The sequence below is a fragment of the Meleagris gallopavo genome, chromosome 1 (genome assembly GCF_905368555.1).
Source record: "Meleagris gallopavo chromosome 1, MGAL_WU_HG_1.1, whole genome shotgun sequence".
NCBI classification, from domain to species: domain Eukaryota; kingdom Metazoa; phylum Chordata; class Aves; order Galliformes; family Phasianidae; genus Meleagris; species Meleagris gallopavo.
Window position 1 is genome coordinate 68,084,619 of NC_139404.1, and position 17,710 is coordinate 68,102,328.

The following is a 17,710-nucleotide window of genomic DNA, read 5'->3' on the forward strand; positions in this document are numbered from 1 at the left end:
CAGACCATCATAATTTCCAGACTTCTACAGTCTGGTTGTTCTTCCCCTCTTCTTGTCCTCACTTAACATTACCACTCCTAATTGCATCTGCCTTTTTAGCATACTCAGCACTAGCTTTATAAAAATATTGGTAGAGAACAATTAGCAGGTGTAAGACCATTAATATAACTATACTTTTGATAGACATCCAAGGCATAGAACTTAAAAAGGCAGAAGTTTTCCTAGCCACAGAATTCCTGAAGTATCTGGCTTATAAGCAAATACACTTCATGCATTAGAGATTTGCTCTCTAGAGGTGGGCAGTGAAGGCCTTCTGTACCACTTCAGCTAAGAATTTTGGTTGGAGAGGCAGTTTGTAGCCCGTTCTCTTAAACACAATGCCTTTAACAGCTGTAATGCACTTAGGACATCCTGATCATTCTGAACCTCAGGGTCATTAACGGCATATAACTAAACTCCATACATTTTGATACATTTAGGCCCATTTCAGATTTTTAACCAACTTTGATATCACTAAGACTTTAAGGATGCGCCCTGAGACTTTGCTGGACTGGGCCTTTTGGCTTATCACCAAATGAAGGGAAAACATGCTGTAAGCCACTCACCTGACTCACTCACAGCTGCAGCACATGATACTAATCTTCACATTTATTAAACACATGCTCCCTCTGGAGCTGGAGATGATACAGTAACAGCTGTTTTATTCTGATTTCTTTTTAAGACATGAGGAAACACAAATGTTTTTCTGGTGTAATTCACAGTTTACACAACAACGCCAGTAATTAAGATGACTAAGATAAACAACTGCTAAGTTGCCCATATCCTTCACCATCCATTCTCCTTCCCTGTTGTTGCCATCATTACTGTAAGTAAACTAGTACTGAAATCTGAGGGAAATTAAATTTTACATAAAAATAAATGAGCTAAGTTGTACTGGACATAGTCTCCTCCCAAAAGATGCAGAGACTAAACATAAGAAATCAGAAGGCCTGTAATGGAGGCAGTGAAATAGAGCAAATACTAAGAAACCAGGGTTTGTCTTGACTTTAATGTCAGCTTGGCCTCTTGTTGGTATAAAATATGTATTTCTCTGCAGATCATTAATCCTTCTTGTCCACAGGAAATAATGAGAAGACTTCTAGACAGCAAGCAAACGTCCTCTAGGACACAAAGACGCTATTAAAAACCTCTACCATGAACTCCAGTGTGGCTTTTAACCACAGCTTTGGGTAGGCATGTGGTGGTGCAATACACCCTGCAAATAATGGAGCAGGCCCAGGGCATCTCTCTCCAGCAGCTGACAACCAGGAAGAGAATGCCTGATACTGGAAGATACCACTTTCTCAGCTGTTAGTGCATGTCAGCAGCAGAAGCCTTGCTGAGGGTGGAAGAAGGTGAACTGCTTCACAGGCAGGGCATTCACTGCTTAGGTTGGTGTTGCTCCTTCCACTCTGAATTAATCCCAATTCCAAGGGCATCCTAAGCACCTTGCAATGCTTCTTCCCTTATGCCAAGGCATTTGAAAACAGGAGGAAAAAAGCGGTAGTGAGATGAGTGAAGAACCTTGCGGCTGATTGTTTTATGCTAGATAAGTCCTTGAAGAGACTAGGGGATTGTGTGACTGCACATGCATTTTCCAGAGACAGAAGAGTAATCCCACTGTAATTAATAGATCTTATTGTACTCAAAGTCAACAAGCTTGCTAAAGTGCTTTGGCAAGTCAGCACATTTATGTTTGGATTGCAATGCTATGTGTTTATTATGCCTGCATCCACTTCAGCCTTGTTTACCGACAGAGGTATGGATACAATCTAGCACAAGGCACAATTCTAGCTAAATGTGTTGATGAAAGTATTTTGGTATTTCTGTGCTCCAGCATTCTCTGTAGAGGCACTTACAAGTGAGACAGATGAAAGTGTAAACACTGATATTAAAAAAGCCATTTGCTTTCTCACCACGCAATGTTTACTGTTTGCAGTTCAGTCACCTCTGTCAACTGAAACAGATCATTCCATTTCATTCCCTTCCTCCAGCACATCTACCCAATATATTTGTATGTGAGATCATGACACTGCAATGTAATTCTTGCTTTTATTGTAAATTGACACTTAGTTTTCAAAGGTTACAAAACTTCTGATCATAAAACACTTCGTGATCACGATTGGTCTATTTGGTGGTGAGTGTTTTTTTTCCAGTTGTCTAAATAATATGATATTATTTTGAATTAAATGGCCATGTCTTATTTTACATTTTCCTTGTAAAGAAGTTAACACAAATATGTTATTCCCGTGCATATTTATTAAGTGCATGAAGCATTCAACCTTCAAATCCATTTCCACAGTCCTTCCTGCTAACTAGAAATCTACTTTGCAATAAAAACTCACCTATTTCCTTCAATAAATCTATTCTTTACACAAAAGTTTTGCCTTCAGAGCCTCATTTTTCATTTATTTCATTAGTTTCCATCTCAGATAACTAAATTCTCTTTTATTACAACTGGGAATTTTTATAATGTGCAAATTGAAATAATGATTGCATCGCAGTGTTCTGCAAGTGGTTTTCATTAAGCCTCCAGCTACTATTCCTTGCTCTGCTAGATATCTTTGTGACGGGGTTACTTTATGCTGGACAGAAATTTGAACAATTTTTGTTGAAACAGATAATAAAAACTTGCTAGAGCACAACCTTTAAAATACACTAGCTGATAGTGCTTAATTTCATGCTCTTGTCAAAATCAAAATACCTCAGCTGCTTAAACTTAACAGTCATGCTAAAAAGTGAACCTGTGAAGATATGGTGGAGTTTCATATCTCTAAAAATTGAAATTCTTCCTTGTCTTCATAGTTCTATGTAAACAGGCACACAGTGCCAGAAATACATTTACATTTCTGAAATGCTAGACTACAAAGCTTTGTAAACAGGGTGACTATATTCATACTCTATGTTAAGTAGGATTTTCTGGTTAATTTTAGTGACTCAAAACAGCTCGGAACAATTTGTTTGGCTTGTTGAAATTTACAGCATGCTTACGTTGTTGATCACCAGACTCATCTTGCTACTTTGTCATTCTGTATTGCCTGTTGGTAAATGAGTTTGCTACAATATATTCCCATTGCTGCCAGGGTCACCAGAAGTCTGAATGAACACATAAAGAGCCCACTTAATTGCAAAGATTTATAGTTATGCTGTTTTCTTTTCTCCCTTTCCACTCAAACTCGTCTTCTGTGTCTGACATGTATAGAAAAGGGAGAGCTGCTTACCATAGTCAAAATGAGCAGCAGGGATTCCTTAGTCCTACTGCTAATGCACAGGCAACAGAGAAGTTGTTTTCTAAGCCACCCTACATAGGGTACAGAACCAAGTAACAATACTCCAACACAGTATCAGCCATCATCAGTCTGCAAGGAAGCCATGAGTTACACGACGGGCAAAGGTGAGCTACCATGCAATAAACAGATGAGTTTCTGAGCCCTGAAAGTAAGAAGCAGAAAATTGCCACTTGAAAATCTCTTCTCTGCCTGTCCCAAGAGCCTGCTGTTTAGATTCATGTATAATTTTGTCAAGCTAAAACCTTTTCCTCTACCTTATTTATGGTTATGTTTTAAGTTTGGGTAGCAGTGGAATCAACAAATTCCAAACAACTAGCTTTAGAGCTGAAAATTACTCCTCTGAAATAGTTTCTGCAATTCTAATTGAACACGATTATTCTAAAGAACAAAATCAGACACTTACCAATGGAGCGATGAATGCAGGTGTGCTGGTTATCACTCAGAAAAAAGCCTTCTTTGCACTGACATTCATAGCTGCCCATAGTATTTACACAAATCTGCTGGCACCCTCCATTGTTATCCTGACACTCATCAACGTCTAGGAGAAAAGCAAAAAGAAACACAGCATAATAGACTAGAACATGCATCTAGAAGAGAAGGGAATTCATAAAAAGGCACACTGTAAATTAAGCTAATGAAAACTCCCTGAACTCCAACACAATTAATCCAAATTAACTCATCTACTTCTTTTTCCGGCATTGTAGGTTTAAAGTTAGCATTTAAAAAAAAACAAGAATGAAAACAACAGTGTAGAGGAGGAGTCCAGCTAAGACTCCATGCACTCCAAGCTGCAAATTGATTTCCAATGCACAGTGAATGTTAACATCCTAAAAAGGCTACGACCCCATCTGCCAAGCGTGGTGTTGCACACTGTCATTCCCACTTCACTTGGAAAGACATACTTCAGGCCTACAGTAATTTCTAGCAGGGGTAGCAGGCAAACACAAAGGGCATTACTGGGTGAAAAGAGTCTTTATAGAGTTCTGGTCTTGAACAGAACAGCATGTTTCAATTACTGGAGTCATAACCCCCTACTTTGTCAGTTTGTTTAATGTTGTTTAATGAAAAGAAGGCTTCTTAAATCTAAATGTTCCATGTCCGTATTGTCATTTTAATAGGCAAATATATAAAACCACAAAGGCAGCATTAGCTACTGGCTGTTTTGAGGGTCCCCTGAGCAAAAAAGTTTTTATGCTGCTGTGTTTAACAGAGACATATGTTTCGGCATTGGGAAAACATTGACACTTAAATGATATCTGACTCACATTCAACTCCTGTTTTGCTCATACAAGACATATCACATCCATTTTCAATTTTCTCTTTGGATAAAAGCAACTTGCCACCTGAGAAATCCATGTTTTTGTTTTTATTTTTTAATAAAATAACTGGTGGAGACTGCCACCAGTTAGTTATTCCACCAGATGTGCCAACATGTCAGCAAATGTGTTGGTGTGTGTATGTTTTGCTTTTATTTTTGGAGAGGGGGAAGGGGAAAAGGAATACAGCAAAGCTGAATAAACGATCCACAACACTGAAAACCTCAGAAGAGCTGGCAGAGCTCCTGCAGAAATTAATTCCTGCAGGACTGGCCACAATACATTAAGGCAAAACCAAGCTGCTTCTGCTAGTACTCTTCCAGGCAAGGCCAGGAAGGAAGGGCAGGAGAAACTCTTTCTGGTACCTAATACAGGAACATAAACTAGCTCAGGCAGCTTGCTCAGCTAAACTGACTATTGCTGTTTGTGCTGGTGGGCTGCTTACACCTCAGGTAGATGACAGGAAGTGTAGCTCTTTTTCAAAAACAGAGAAAGCTCTAGGGTAATTACAGCACTTTTACACACACACAATTACACCAAGAAAAGGAAACATGAAGACAATGCTTTCCAATTGAGAAGAAAACTATAAATAAGACAACTTTTTGAGACTTCATCGGCGAATTGGCAGGCAGTGCTACGCTATAAATGACAACTCAAACTAGTTCCTTTCAAAGAGCACACTGAAATCTAGATTCTCCAGAAGATTAGCTAAATACTTACTTTCTTAAAAGAAAAAGTCTCAGTTGATACATGTACAAATCCAAAAATTTTACTACAAAGCATGCTACATTCCAAGCATTCTGTTTACAGTATCACAAAGCAACTTGAATTATTGTCTTCCAGCTCTGATGAATAATCTGAAACAAATGCAATGATTTATAAACATTATTTTCTGTTCTTGATTGTAAAGGCTAGTGATTTACCACTTCCATGGAGAGAGAGCTTAATTTACCACCAATCCTCAAGCCCATATGCTGGAATAAACATTAACTTCAAGTAAAACTCTTTAAAAATCCTTTGTGAAGAATTTCTTTCAATTGTTTTCACTTACTTGCCTCAAAATTATTTTAATGAAAGGAAGGAGCTGAAGAAAGGGAGCAGCTGGGATCCAGGATTACTGTATCAGTAACTCCATAATACATGACTTCCATCAAATCTTGGCCTGGTGATGCAGGATTAGCACCTTCTTTTCTTAGGTATTACACTAGGAACAGGCTTCCTGGAGCGCACTGTATTACTGCCGTCTTAAAAGGCAGTACTGCATAATATCAACCATACCAAGCAATCTACTGGCCATAGCTACCAGAAAAATATTTATTGAATTATATTCTAGGTAAACTTTCTTCCAAATAGTATCATTATTAACATCAGCCCACTACTAGTCCAGTTTAGAGAATGGAGTAAAAAATCTTCTGAAGTTAGGAAAGAAGCTCTCTTGACTCCAAAGAGCTCAGGCTTTGATAGATTAGGCAGGATAATCCCTTCGTGTATCTGAAATTCTTCAATGCTCAAAACTGAAGTAGCTGCCAAAGAGGCTTTTTCTTTCTTCCATTGTTTGTGCAACTCTTGTTCAATGCAGCTGAACTTACCCAGCAGAACATGTAAACACCGGTAATGCAGCATATGTGAGATTACATTTTGGACAAGACTTTCTAGCAATCTAAGTTCCACATAAACATCAAAATAAGAAGTCAACTTTTTTTTTAATAAAACTCTTTTGGCTTCAGTTTTGTTAGGCTCTAGATGTCAAATCAGGCTGTTGGCTGTTTTGAAAAAGTGGATCCTCAGCAGCTTTAGTTGTTGTCACTTTGTCTGAGACTTTACACCTGCTGGAGACCTGCATCCAAAGGCCTAACACTAATTCAAGCAAAAAGTCATTTCTGACGATGCAGAATCTTTTTCTCTTGATCATCTGCTTTAAATCCCACCAGAACTCTCTTTTAAAATTTTTAAATTAAGCATGAATACAAGGCTCACATTTCTTACTACTCCTTAAAAAAACTTGTTTTTCAGAGCAGACATCTCTTCTTTGGCAACCTTTTGCATAAGATCAGCTGAAACTGCTCATCTTACTGAGAACCAGTACCTGGAGGACAGCAGCCTGTCTTCTCTCTTCTCTTAAACTGATATCTGGAAAATCAAATTCATTTCCTAGGCTCTTTATCAGACCTAAGTTCTCTCATCTAGGTTGGCCTCACACCTGACAGTACATTGGCTCTCAGAATGCATTATACACCACTTATGGGATAGCTGAATCTCAGAATGCTACTAATGACCCCAAAGAGGAAGTTGGAATAAGGTTTCTGCAAGCCACCTTAATCCAGACTCACAAAAAGATGAAGAAATGTTCTCACTTGAGCTGAGCTCAGATGGTTATCCTACATAATCTGCCCCAACTCTCATCCTCAAATAGAGGTAAAAAACTAGGAGAAAGTAAATACGTGTCCTTAAGCGTTATTCTCTGTAACACTCTTCTCAAAGAACCATCCCATTATTGTGTCTGTCAGATACATTAAAGGTACGTGATGACGCATCTAGAAAACAGAAGCCCAATTTCCATAACCTTTAACTACTTCTTACCTACACAAATACATAACTAAAAAACGGCAATCAGCACAGAAGCTAGAATTACATATACAGGGCTAAAACCAGAGTGAGAAACCTGTGTACCCAGGGAGACCTGGACTTCAAATTGGTCAGTCAAGGATGATAAGGAGTAAGGGAAAGGTTAGCTCAGGGAGAGGCTGGGAAAGGAGTATTATCTTTCAAATGGGAGAGATGAAGTATGTATATACACTAATGTTCATGTGCATGTATAGATACATAGATAGATAGATCAGAAGCATGATGCTAATTAACGCATACCTGAATTTGCATAAGACCTCTAGCTTTTTGGCCCATTGCCTTCACATAATCAAACTTGTGTTGTGTATCTTAGTCATATGAGATCCTCTATGAGAATGGTAGTGTGGAACACTATCAAAGAGTAGGAAACATTACAGCTGATAAACATGGATGCTTTATTTATTAAATAAACAAATACTTTCAGTTTCTCATCCAATTTATCTGATGAACTTTTCAAACTAGCTCCACTGGTATTTCACCCTGATCTGGCTCCGAGCTTCCCTCAGTATTTGGCCTAAAGAAGCTACTTGGACCAAATGTCCTCTTTGGATAAGTGGGACAAAGGTCTGCTAAGGGTACCTGAAACCAAAACCACAAGCAGGAAGATACAGAAGTGGTAACATTATACAGATTAAACGACAAGAACAGGATGTCCACTGCCCAATTCCTTCCATGATCTTCTTCCCTTCTTCTGACATTTCTCTTTCATGTCTGAATTCTCAGGACTGAATTCTCAAGTCCTGAAAATAGGACTCATGAGCCAGGGAGCCAATCCTATTAATTTTACATGATCTTTTGAAATATTTCAAAGATTTCCACAAGCAGAACACTGCAATAGAGAGATGAACTACTGATAGCATTACTACAGACTTTTCTCAAAAGTTAGCAATCAAACACCATTATGGATATATGTATATGTAAGAAAAATTATTAGCAATGTCAAGCTCAGAAAACATGAAGATCTAATTTTGGAAGTTTAAAATCATTATATTATGAATATTTGGAATCAGCAAGCAGACTGAAAATCTCATAAAAATCACATTCTTTAATTTACCATAGTCATAGTTATTCCTATACATTTAGCCCAACATCCTACCTCTGATGCTGCCCTGTAGTGGACATGTAGGAAAGTATACAGATGGGACACACCTGTAACTTACATGCCCTCCTGTTTTCAGTGATCATATACCTACTGATGTTCCTAAACCACTAGCTGGCCATTGCTGCTGACAGACCTTTCCTCTGTGAATTCTTCTAAACCCTTCTGTACCCAACATGATGGGGCAAATACTTCTGCAATTTAACTGAGTTACATAAAGTACATTTTTTGCTTCAAACTTGATGTTTTATAGCCTGATTGTAAGCATGTCCCCTAATGTCATTATGGTGAGAAACAGTTAATATTCATTCCCTAGTTGCCTTTTCTGTATCTTTCTTAATTACAGATTCTCCTTGACCTTCTACTATCTACCTCATAGATCTTAAGCTATGGCTACACACAAATATTACTGCAGAGATAATTCGAATTACTTCAGTATATTACATATAAAACTACCAATTTCTAGCAATTAATGTTAATGACAGCAATATATGAAACACATTCTCACTTCTCTATTCCACGCCCTCCATGCACCATGAGGATCTATTGGAATGGGTGTCTTGGAAGATCTAATTTCAAGATAGTTCTGGAAGCTTCAAGAGTAAATCTGCCACGTAGGTGCTAAGCAAATGCAATCAGGTGAGCTGATGTAGGTAGGCACTTCTGCTGGAATGATCACACATGTAGCAACATGTTAATGATGAGAAGCTGACACATTACATCAGCTGAGGGGACTATGACAACAGGAATCACTGCTGACTGAAATAACTGTCAAACCAACTTTCTTAGATCAACTTTGTATGAGCACACTAAAGAGAGCATTAGAAGAAATGGATGCCAATACCTATATACATGGATTTGCATCTTCAGGAGTTCTGACATCAGCCTTCACCAAGAATTTAACAGCACATCTCAAATTCTCCACTTTTTACATAAAAGGCAAAAATTCTGCTTTTTGCCCTCTACCTTCAGAAACAAATAGAAAAACGTGGTGAAGAAAAGGAAAAAGAACACCAACCCCTGAATTGAGTACTTCACTAATATGGTTAAAGAAAACTTCAAGAGAGCCTTTGCTGAGAAAAAATCCACTTGGAAAAAAAACAGACTCAACAGCAGACAGTGTTTACTAGAGTACAAATTAAAAAAACAAAGTGAAGAAAATTATCTTTCCCTGACAAATAAAGCACATTTTACAGAAAAAAAAAAACCAACCACATGAAATACTAATCACAAGAACACTTTTGATGATGAATACTAAAATCACTCTAAAATGATCAAAGGATATTATGAAATACCAGATTTCCCTAGAACCGCTCTATTATCATGTAAAATAGGCCAAACATGATGCTCCTAATCTGTCCCAGAAAATCCCATCTCTTAACGGGCTACGATCACCTAGCACCTGAACACACACAGAGTAGACTTCTGCAATTATAGATGTGTGAAATCTTGCTTGAAACATTTTTTCTGTAGCTATTTTGTATCACTCGGTGGCATTCTCTGAATTTCACACTACAAACAGAGTGTAAACATGGCTGTAATAGATGCCTCTTACAGACAATAAACTGAAGGATTTTTTTCATGTTGTTCCCACAGTTTTGGTAATAATATACTTAATCTATTGAAATCACTACTTACGCCAACCATAAATGCAGCCAAATCTGCATCTGAGGTGGAAATAATAATTCAGTTTTCCTGAAGTGCAATCAACCTACTGGGATAATATTTGTTTATTATGTTAAGGTATTTTGATCTTGAATTTGAATCTAAAGACCCATGATTTTCTATATGCATCTCAGTAAAACTGACTTATTTGCTATCTCTGTAGCACAGGGAATAGTCATGTAATGCCGGGGCTCAGCTCTGCTGTGTGTGATGCCTGCCCTTTGCTCAGCAGAAGTAAACAGCTTCATGGACATTGCGCCACTGCTGCACTGAGTTCAAGTCTCCTGACGTCACTTGCCTACTCCATTCTCAAACAGCTGGGCACCACTGTCACTTTAAGAAAGCAAAGCCCCCAATTCGTAGCTTTTAGCATTTCCAAAATATACATCCAACCTTCTTTGTGTACATCTTACCTGGAGATTCTTTTTATTTGGTGATCACACCTGATTTTTTAGACAGTGTACATTGTGGCTTCTTGCCAGCAGTGTCTAAACACGACAAATTCTCTATCAACTATTTTTAAGTGTTATTCATTCTTTCAACACAGAGTTTTAAAATAATTTTACATAAATCTGATCCTATTTTTTCCATCTTCAGTGTCACTCTCTAAGGAATGCCAGCAACCTTCAGCTTGACATTACTGAGGCTTGGACAGTCATAGCAGTAAGCTAGCAGTTCTCACAGATATTCAGCTGCGTGTAGGGCAACTCAGAATCTCAATGCTGGATTATAGATGCAAACAAGTCCTGATCAAAAGAAGAAAAATGTTGACGCAACTTGAGTAAATTATCCAGTCTATTTTCATATATTACCTTGTCTTGCCTCTGGGCTTTCTCTAGAGCACTATTAACTGCTACAGTCTGAGCTGAAGCAATACTTTATATTCTTCTTCTAGGTTAACTACTGCTTATACCTGCTTCCTTTTGCATCTACTTAGAGATTCTGCCACAATCAGAACAATCTGCTTAGGATTAACCCAAGACTATTCTTCTGTTTTGCTTATTTTCTCAAAAACAAACAAACAAAGAAAGAAACGAAAAAAAAAAACAACCCACATGACTTTAAATGAAAAATGAAGCTACTTTCAATTCAAGTTGGTAACATTCTCAAAGTTTGTACAAGAAGCATTTTCTTCCTCGGCACTGGCAATAAAAGCTAAGGAAATGGCTAAATTAATGAAACGTTCAGAAGAATGGTGTGATTTTCTTTATTATCTATTAGTAACACAGGGGACTCTAAATCTAAAAAAAAAAATAAATAAGTTTTGTTACTTATATACACTGACTATACTGTATGTCTTATATGTGGCCCAAGACAATTCTTTTTCACTCAATGTAGCCTAGGCAAGACAAATGGTTGGACACCCACAAAGGAAGCAGTTACACAGCAGTTATTATTTTTCATAGTTATCTCTTGATCTTATTAAATAATCTAAATCGCACTGATTTCCATTAATCAATATTGTTAAGAACTGATTGCACGCTAGAGCACCATATAATACCAGTGACTGTATGTGGAATCACAGACCACAGAACTTTGGCGGTCTTCACTTTATCTGATTTGTTTTTGTAATCTGTAGGAATTTGGTTTGTTAACTGGATCTACATAATTTCTTAGGTGACACATATATTACAGGCTGAAATCCTATACCTTCTAGTGAATGTACCGTCTCCCTTGCTTTACATAAGATCTAAACACAACATGGCTCCCAAAGTTCTGGTTTATTTTAATACAGTTCATAGCATTTATCTTCAGGTATACATCAGTATAGGCCATATCAGCTTAAAAATTTTCTGTCTTTAGAAAGTTGAGATGAATTAAGAAAAAACATGAAGTTAATACAAACAAGGTAAAGAAGGATGCATAATGCAGAATAAAAGTCTGACTTTGTTTGCTGAACTAAGATACAGCCACCTAAAACTACACTGGACCAAACAAGAATGTCCGTATGGACTGATTCGGCTTATACCTATTAACCTCACACTCTAAGCTGATTACTGTTCACTTTCCTGAGTTTTCCACGTAGAGAAATCTTCATGGTGATTGATTACCTCCTCCAGGGAGTGAGTATTGGAAAAAAAAGACTCAGACAACAAGAAGACTTGCAGAAACAAGAGAATGAGATTGATGCTGCTGTCACATAGCTCCCAGTTTCTTAATTTATTATGACAGTCTGAGAATCCAACTTCATAGTTGACAGCAACCAAGATTTATTCTACACTTTTGATTATTTCCCCATACCTAACAAAAAACTTCAGGTCTACACTGATTTATACTGTCTCGTTTCAGTACTTCTCAGATCAATTGGCTTAGGAAAGCAAACATAGTGCAAATTAACACATAAAGAAAGTTGTATGTTGTCTGAACACAGAAGATTAATGCCAAGTGATCAAACATTAGAATATTTTGGAGAGAGAAAACTTTCATATAGACTAAAAATAGCAATAAAAAAGCTATCGATAGAAAAAGCAGGATTTCAAACTAAAGCAGTATATTTGGATCCTAGCTTCAGAGACATCTGGATATCAGAGGGCTTTCTGTGAACAATGCCAACAATGAATTCCTTATTTTTATCAGATTTCTCGAGTGAACCTGAACTTTCATTCAAAATTTCAAAATTAGTTTCCAGTTTGGGGTTCTAAACTTCCTAGAACAATTCTATTTCCAAAAGTATTAACAGAATTCCACCGAATTATATATGTGAAAAAAAAGGGGGAGCACTTCATCTGAATTACAATATGTAGGCAGCTCTAAATATAATGCCTCCTATTTATTTCCATGGAAATTACAACAGATACAAAGAGCATAATAGCACTATTTGATAAATTCTTAGCTATAAAATACTCTTTTTTCAACACAGTCATCACTATTAGCTATGCATTTCCACTAATGATGAACAAGAGCCTGCATGGCTGTCTGGAACGTGGCTCGTCTTTCCCATCACTGTTCCCATTGCTGAAATGCACTACCCACCACCTCACTGTGCTCACATCCACTGTTTGCTTTTCATAAATGTTCACTAAGTATCAATGAATGTCAATAGGTACCATTTTTTCCATGTGGAGGTTTTCATTGACACACCTTTGCTTCACTGACACACCTTTGCTTCATATGCATTTATTTCCATGTCAGATGGCATTTGTCAGACTGCCCCTCTGCTGCCATCTGTCACACAGCAACAAAATGTAATTGAATATTGGTGGGAAGGTTCAACCTCTACTGACATACCACCAACATCCACCTCTGCCACTATGGGCCAACATAATAAAACAGGAGACATTACTTTTGGAGCAGCCTTCACAAAGGCATACTTTAGGATGTGAACAGTCACACACCCCAAATACCTATTTCTCTCTAGTGACTTCAAAGTCAGTATAGATGGATCACTTATGTGATTTAAACTCCATTAGAGAAAATCACAGCCTAGGACATTTCAAGTAAGTGATGGTAGTTAAATGTTTTTCTAGTTTGTATACGAACACAATGACAATGATTATCACCTGTACATCATGGAATCTACCATCATGGGAGGAAGCTACAACAGTTCAGAGACTGGAAACTTCTATCATTACAAGGTGCCATAAAAGTAAGTCTGAGGTTTAGAGGAGTAAGTAATCATCATAATTAATATCTTAGCTAAAATCCTATCTCTAAAGATATTTATTTCTAGGACTGTTTGCTGCCATTTACGCTATCCAGACTCTCATGCAGGCTACCAAATGACAGAAGTAAACATCTGTATACAAAAGTTGTATGTTAAAATCTAATGCAGTTGTCTATAGAACATTTACCTATCATCCTAGCTAGTAATATTTGCTTGGCATTTCATATTCAGTTAGCAGAAGGCATTACAGAACAGCAGTACACGTTACAAAACCAGATAATGCCACAGTACCAGAGACTAGATAGTTTACATTGCTGTGATGAATCACAGTTCTTATCCTTCATCTAATGTACAGACATTACATACATACAGTATGACTGACAAATGATCTGAAAACAGTAATAGAATGACAATTAGTTCCCTGACAAAACATATCAGAAAGCAACTCTCTTTCTTATTCAGGCTTACATCTGAAGAACATCAAAAATGAACTGACATTTTTCATCCTAGTAGAATGCATCAGAGACTAAAATTGAGCAATTTGCAGTGTAGCTTTTTGTGGATGCACTCAGCCTGTTCAGAGGAGGGTCAGTGGATTTTTATCTCTGGGCCCTAAATGGCAAGAGTCCCCTAATCCCAAAGTTTTTATTAGACTTCAAGGACCCAGTCACTGTCACTCACCACAGAAGTAAAGAATGCATAAATTTTTAAAGCACACAGATATTTCTATTGTTAAAGCTTTCACTTCAACACTTTTTTCACTCACTCTTTAAATGTATTTTATAGAGGACCCCATTCTCATCTTGTGCCTAGGTCTCTCCAATGTAAAATAGATCCCCCTATTATTTAACCACTAAGCCCTGATTTTGAAGTTTGGCTTCCCTCTTTTAAGACATAAAACTACTAAATCCCAAAGCTCTGCTCAAGCAAAACTCTCACTGGAATCACTGAAAATGAGCTTCACAAGATTTAGATAAGTAAATAACTTCCTCTAAAACAAACTAACCACAACAACAAAAAAACCCGACATCATAATTTGCATGTATTTTTAAAAAAATGAAGAGTTACAAAAAGAAAGCTATTTGGTTTATTCAGCCCTCCTCTGTCTGCCAAGAAATTTAAAATTAGCAACCATGAAAATCTGTAAGAGTTTGTGACTGATGATGTTGCCAGAAGCCCTGCTGAAGTTCCAGAGGAGGACAGTACTGTCAGCTCACCTAATAATCTCCTGGGATTAGAAAGGAAGGGCAAGAAAAACTGATAGACGGAGAAGGAAGTGGAACGTTTCTTAGCTTCTTTTTAACATACTTGTTTTTATGAAACATAAAAAAAACCCTAACTTTCCAAATGTTGTTCAGTTTTTTATTAGAAATCTTCATATTAAAAAAAAATATCTATTTGAACTGTTGGGAGACATAAAGAAAAATAAACCTCAGTAATATAAGCATTACAATTTCAGTTCAAGGAAGCAACACACTGCATGCAGCTGTCTGGAAATGAAGAAAAATAAAGCTAAATTAAAAGGAAGGCAGTGGTCCCTTTAATCACATCAGTGATTATGCAACCCTAAATCAGTTATATATCACTTCTCAACATTTTGCATCTGAAAGTTCTAGAAATGATTTCACATACACTTTCAACTCTCCTCCCACTTCATGTTGATTGGCACATTAGGCCATAATCCCCCAATCTACTGTATACACTCAGACAAACTAAGGTGTGAGAATACATAGACTAGATTTTGAGTTCTAAGTGCCTTAGTATTGTGTTGGCTGGATTTTGTTCTTGCTTGGGTGTGTGTTTGTTTTTTTGTGTTTTGTTTTTGTTTTTGAAAGAAAAACAAAAAGTTGGATGGGCCCTAGGAAAGCAGACTAGTGGGAGGTGACCCTGCCCACAGCAGGAGGGTTGAAAGCAGGTGGGCTTTAAGGTGTCTTCCAGCACAGACCATTCTGTGATTTTGTTATATATATACCTGTGCATAAATACTAATGTTATCATAATCTGAATCAGATTGTTTGTTACTACTACTCAGTCAGGTCTTAAGCTTGCATGTCAGGGTTGAAATTCCTTCTCTTTTAAAATAAACCAGCAGATCTCAAAGCAACACAGCAAGACAAGAACTTGGTTCTACACCCTAACTTCAAACCTCAGAAGAAAATAAATTATGTCAATCCAAACATGAGCCTAGTTTTTTTATGAACTGGGATCCCAAAGCCCATTTTATAACAGGCAGATGTTACTTAAAATCCTGCCCATCTGCTCCTGGATTATCTTAGGAGTTTCTTCATTAGCTGCTAGTGCCCAAATGCCTGGCTGTGCTATTGCTCTACCCCACCTGCCAAAGCTTGCAGATCAGTAACAGTCCTGAAACAGACTTGGTAGCTCCCAGGAAAGTGCTATCTACTTCTTTCCCACAGGGGACTCCATATGACAGTTACTATTCATGAAGAAAGGCAAAATACCACCTAAGAACAGACAAATAAAACAGTAAAGTACACTTTTCAGACTGGAAAATCAGGCCTTTTGTCTAAAGCAGAACTTCGAGACTGGGGACATAATCAGGACCTTGCTGCTGAAATTTTCGTTACTGAATTCAATCTGACACTGTGCTTGTGTGCTTGTCTACCAGAATGAACATTCAGCTCTTGCAGTGAACTCAATGGAATCCATAATAAACTACAGAGCTTGCAATCCTGGCCTTATCTATAATCAAAAATTCACTCTGTTTCCTAGGACTCTTCTGAATCAAAAACACAGAATCAACCACTGAAGAAACACATGCCATACTGGATCTCCAAAATCAATTATTTCCAGGAAGTATGACATGCAAGAAGATTAACTGAGATATCACACTGTAGATGGTCAAATTTAGTAATTCTGTTACTTTCCTGTAAATAAGAGAAATCAAAGTTACACTGAATATTTGCAATAAAAGTGTATAAACAGGGAATGAGAAGGGTAGAAATTCTACACTTGGCTACGCTGCAGACACACAGACATCCTGTGCGAAGATCAGGAAATCACTTAATGCATGTGCCTTGGTTCCTCATCTATAAAAGCAATGAAAGTTATTCTTCTTATAGGAGTTGGTGAGGATAAATCTATTAATATTTGTAAAGTGCTCACATATAGCATTGTAAAGTTCCCACATCATAGCAATTAATATGATGGGATAATCTGTAAACAAAATAAATATATCTCTAAATAGATCATGATGAATATTTTGTTGAAGCTCCTTTATATCTTGTTTGATGGCCTATAAAAAGAGTTTAAAACCTTCATAAGCTCACTTAATAATTACAGAAATTACAAAGAACAGAGGACTTCATAAGACTTATCTTCAAAAGGAAGAAAAGATGAGCGGAACCTGAACGCAAGAAATCTTCTGTGAAAACACAATGTGTACTCTCTATTAAAAAGGGACTACCAGAAATCAGAGTTAAAGAGAAAATAAAAATGAAACAAAAAAAACCCTCCAAAAAACAGAGAACTGAGTAGTAGTTCATAACTATTCACATCTGTATCTTATGATTAGATAAGCAACAGAAGAATATTACTACATGCAATAACGTCCTGTAACATTAAATATTTTTCACATCCAGATTTGGTTTGATAAACAGAAAACAATGAGTTGTGTCAACTGCTTAAGGAAGAATTCTCTAACTGTATGTACACAAAACTCTGCCTTCAGGTAAAAAGGACAGAAAAGCAGAATTTGGAGGCAGTACCACATGTTTTTCTCACATAAGAATCAATGGCCGTCACCATTTGTTTCTACAGATTCTTCTTACACACTTCTTTTTTCTGATCAGAGATGGATGAATTCCAGGTGGTCTGGCACAGTTAAGAGTATCAGCTGATATGTGAGCCCTTTAGCAAGAAAATTTTGCAAAGTGAGGCTCTCAGCTTTCTCACTCACATAGTCAGGGCATTCTCTTCTACTTTCTATTTTCAGATGCTGAATTACTTTGTAAGACTTACTCAGGAGTATCAGCAAGAACAGCTTTCAGCAATGTTTCTATTAAGCTTTTCCTGGATAAATCCCTTGGTTTATTAGTGATAAGCTTAAAAT

At 37.2% G+C, this 17,710-nt stretch overlaps 1 protein-coding gene across 10 annotated transcripts in view; it reads right to left on the reverse strand.

Annotated features, from left to right (window-relative positions):
- SCUBE1 (signal peptide, CUB domain and EGF like domain containing 1) overlaps positions 1 to 17,710 on the reverse strand; it is a 210,023-nt gene that overhangs the window by 151,546 nt on the left and 40,767 nt on the right. For all 10 annotated transcript variants that reach the window (XM_085232512.1, XM_085232532.1, XM_085232490.1 and 7 more), the window contains exon 4: positions 3,733 to 3,867. In XM_085232512.1, coding sequence (XP_085088638.1) covers positions 3,733 to 3,867 — 135 coding nt within the window. The remainder of the gene's footprint in view (positions 1 to 3,732; positions 3,868 to 17,710) is intronic.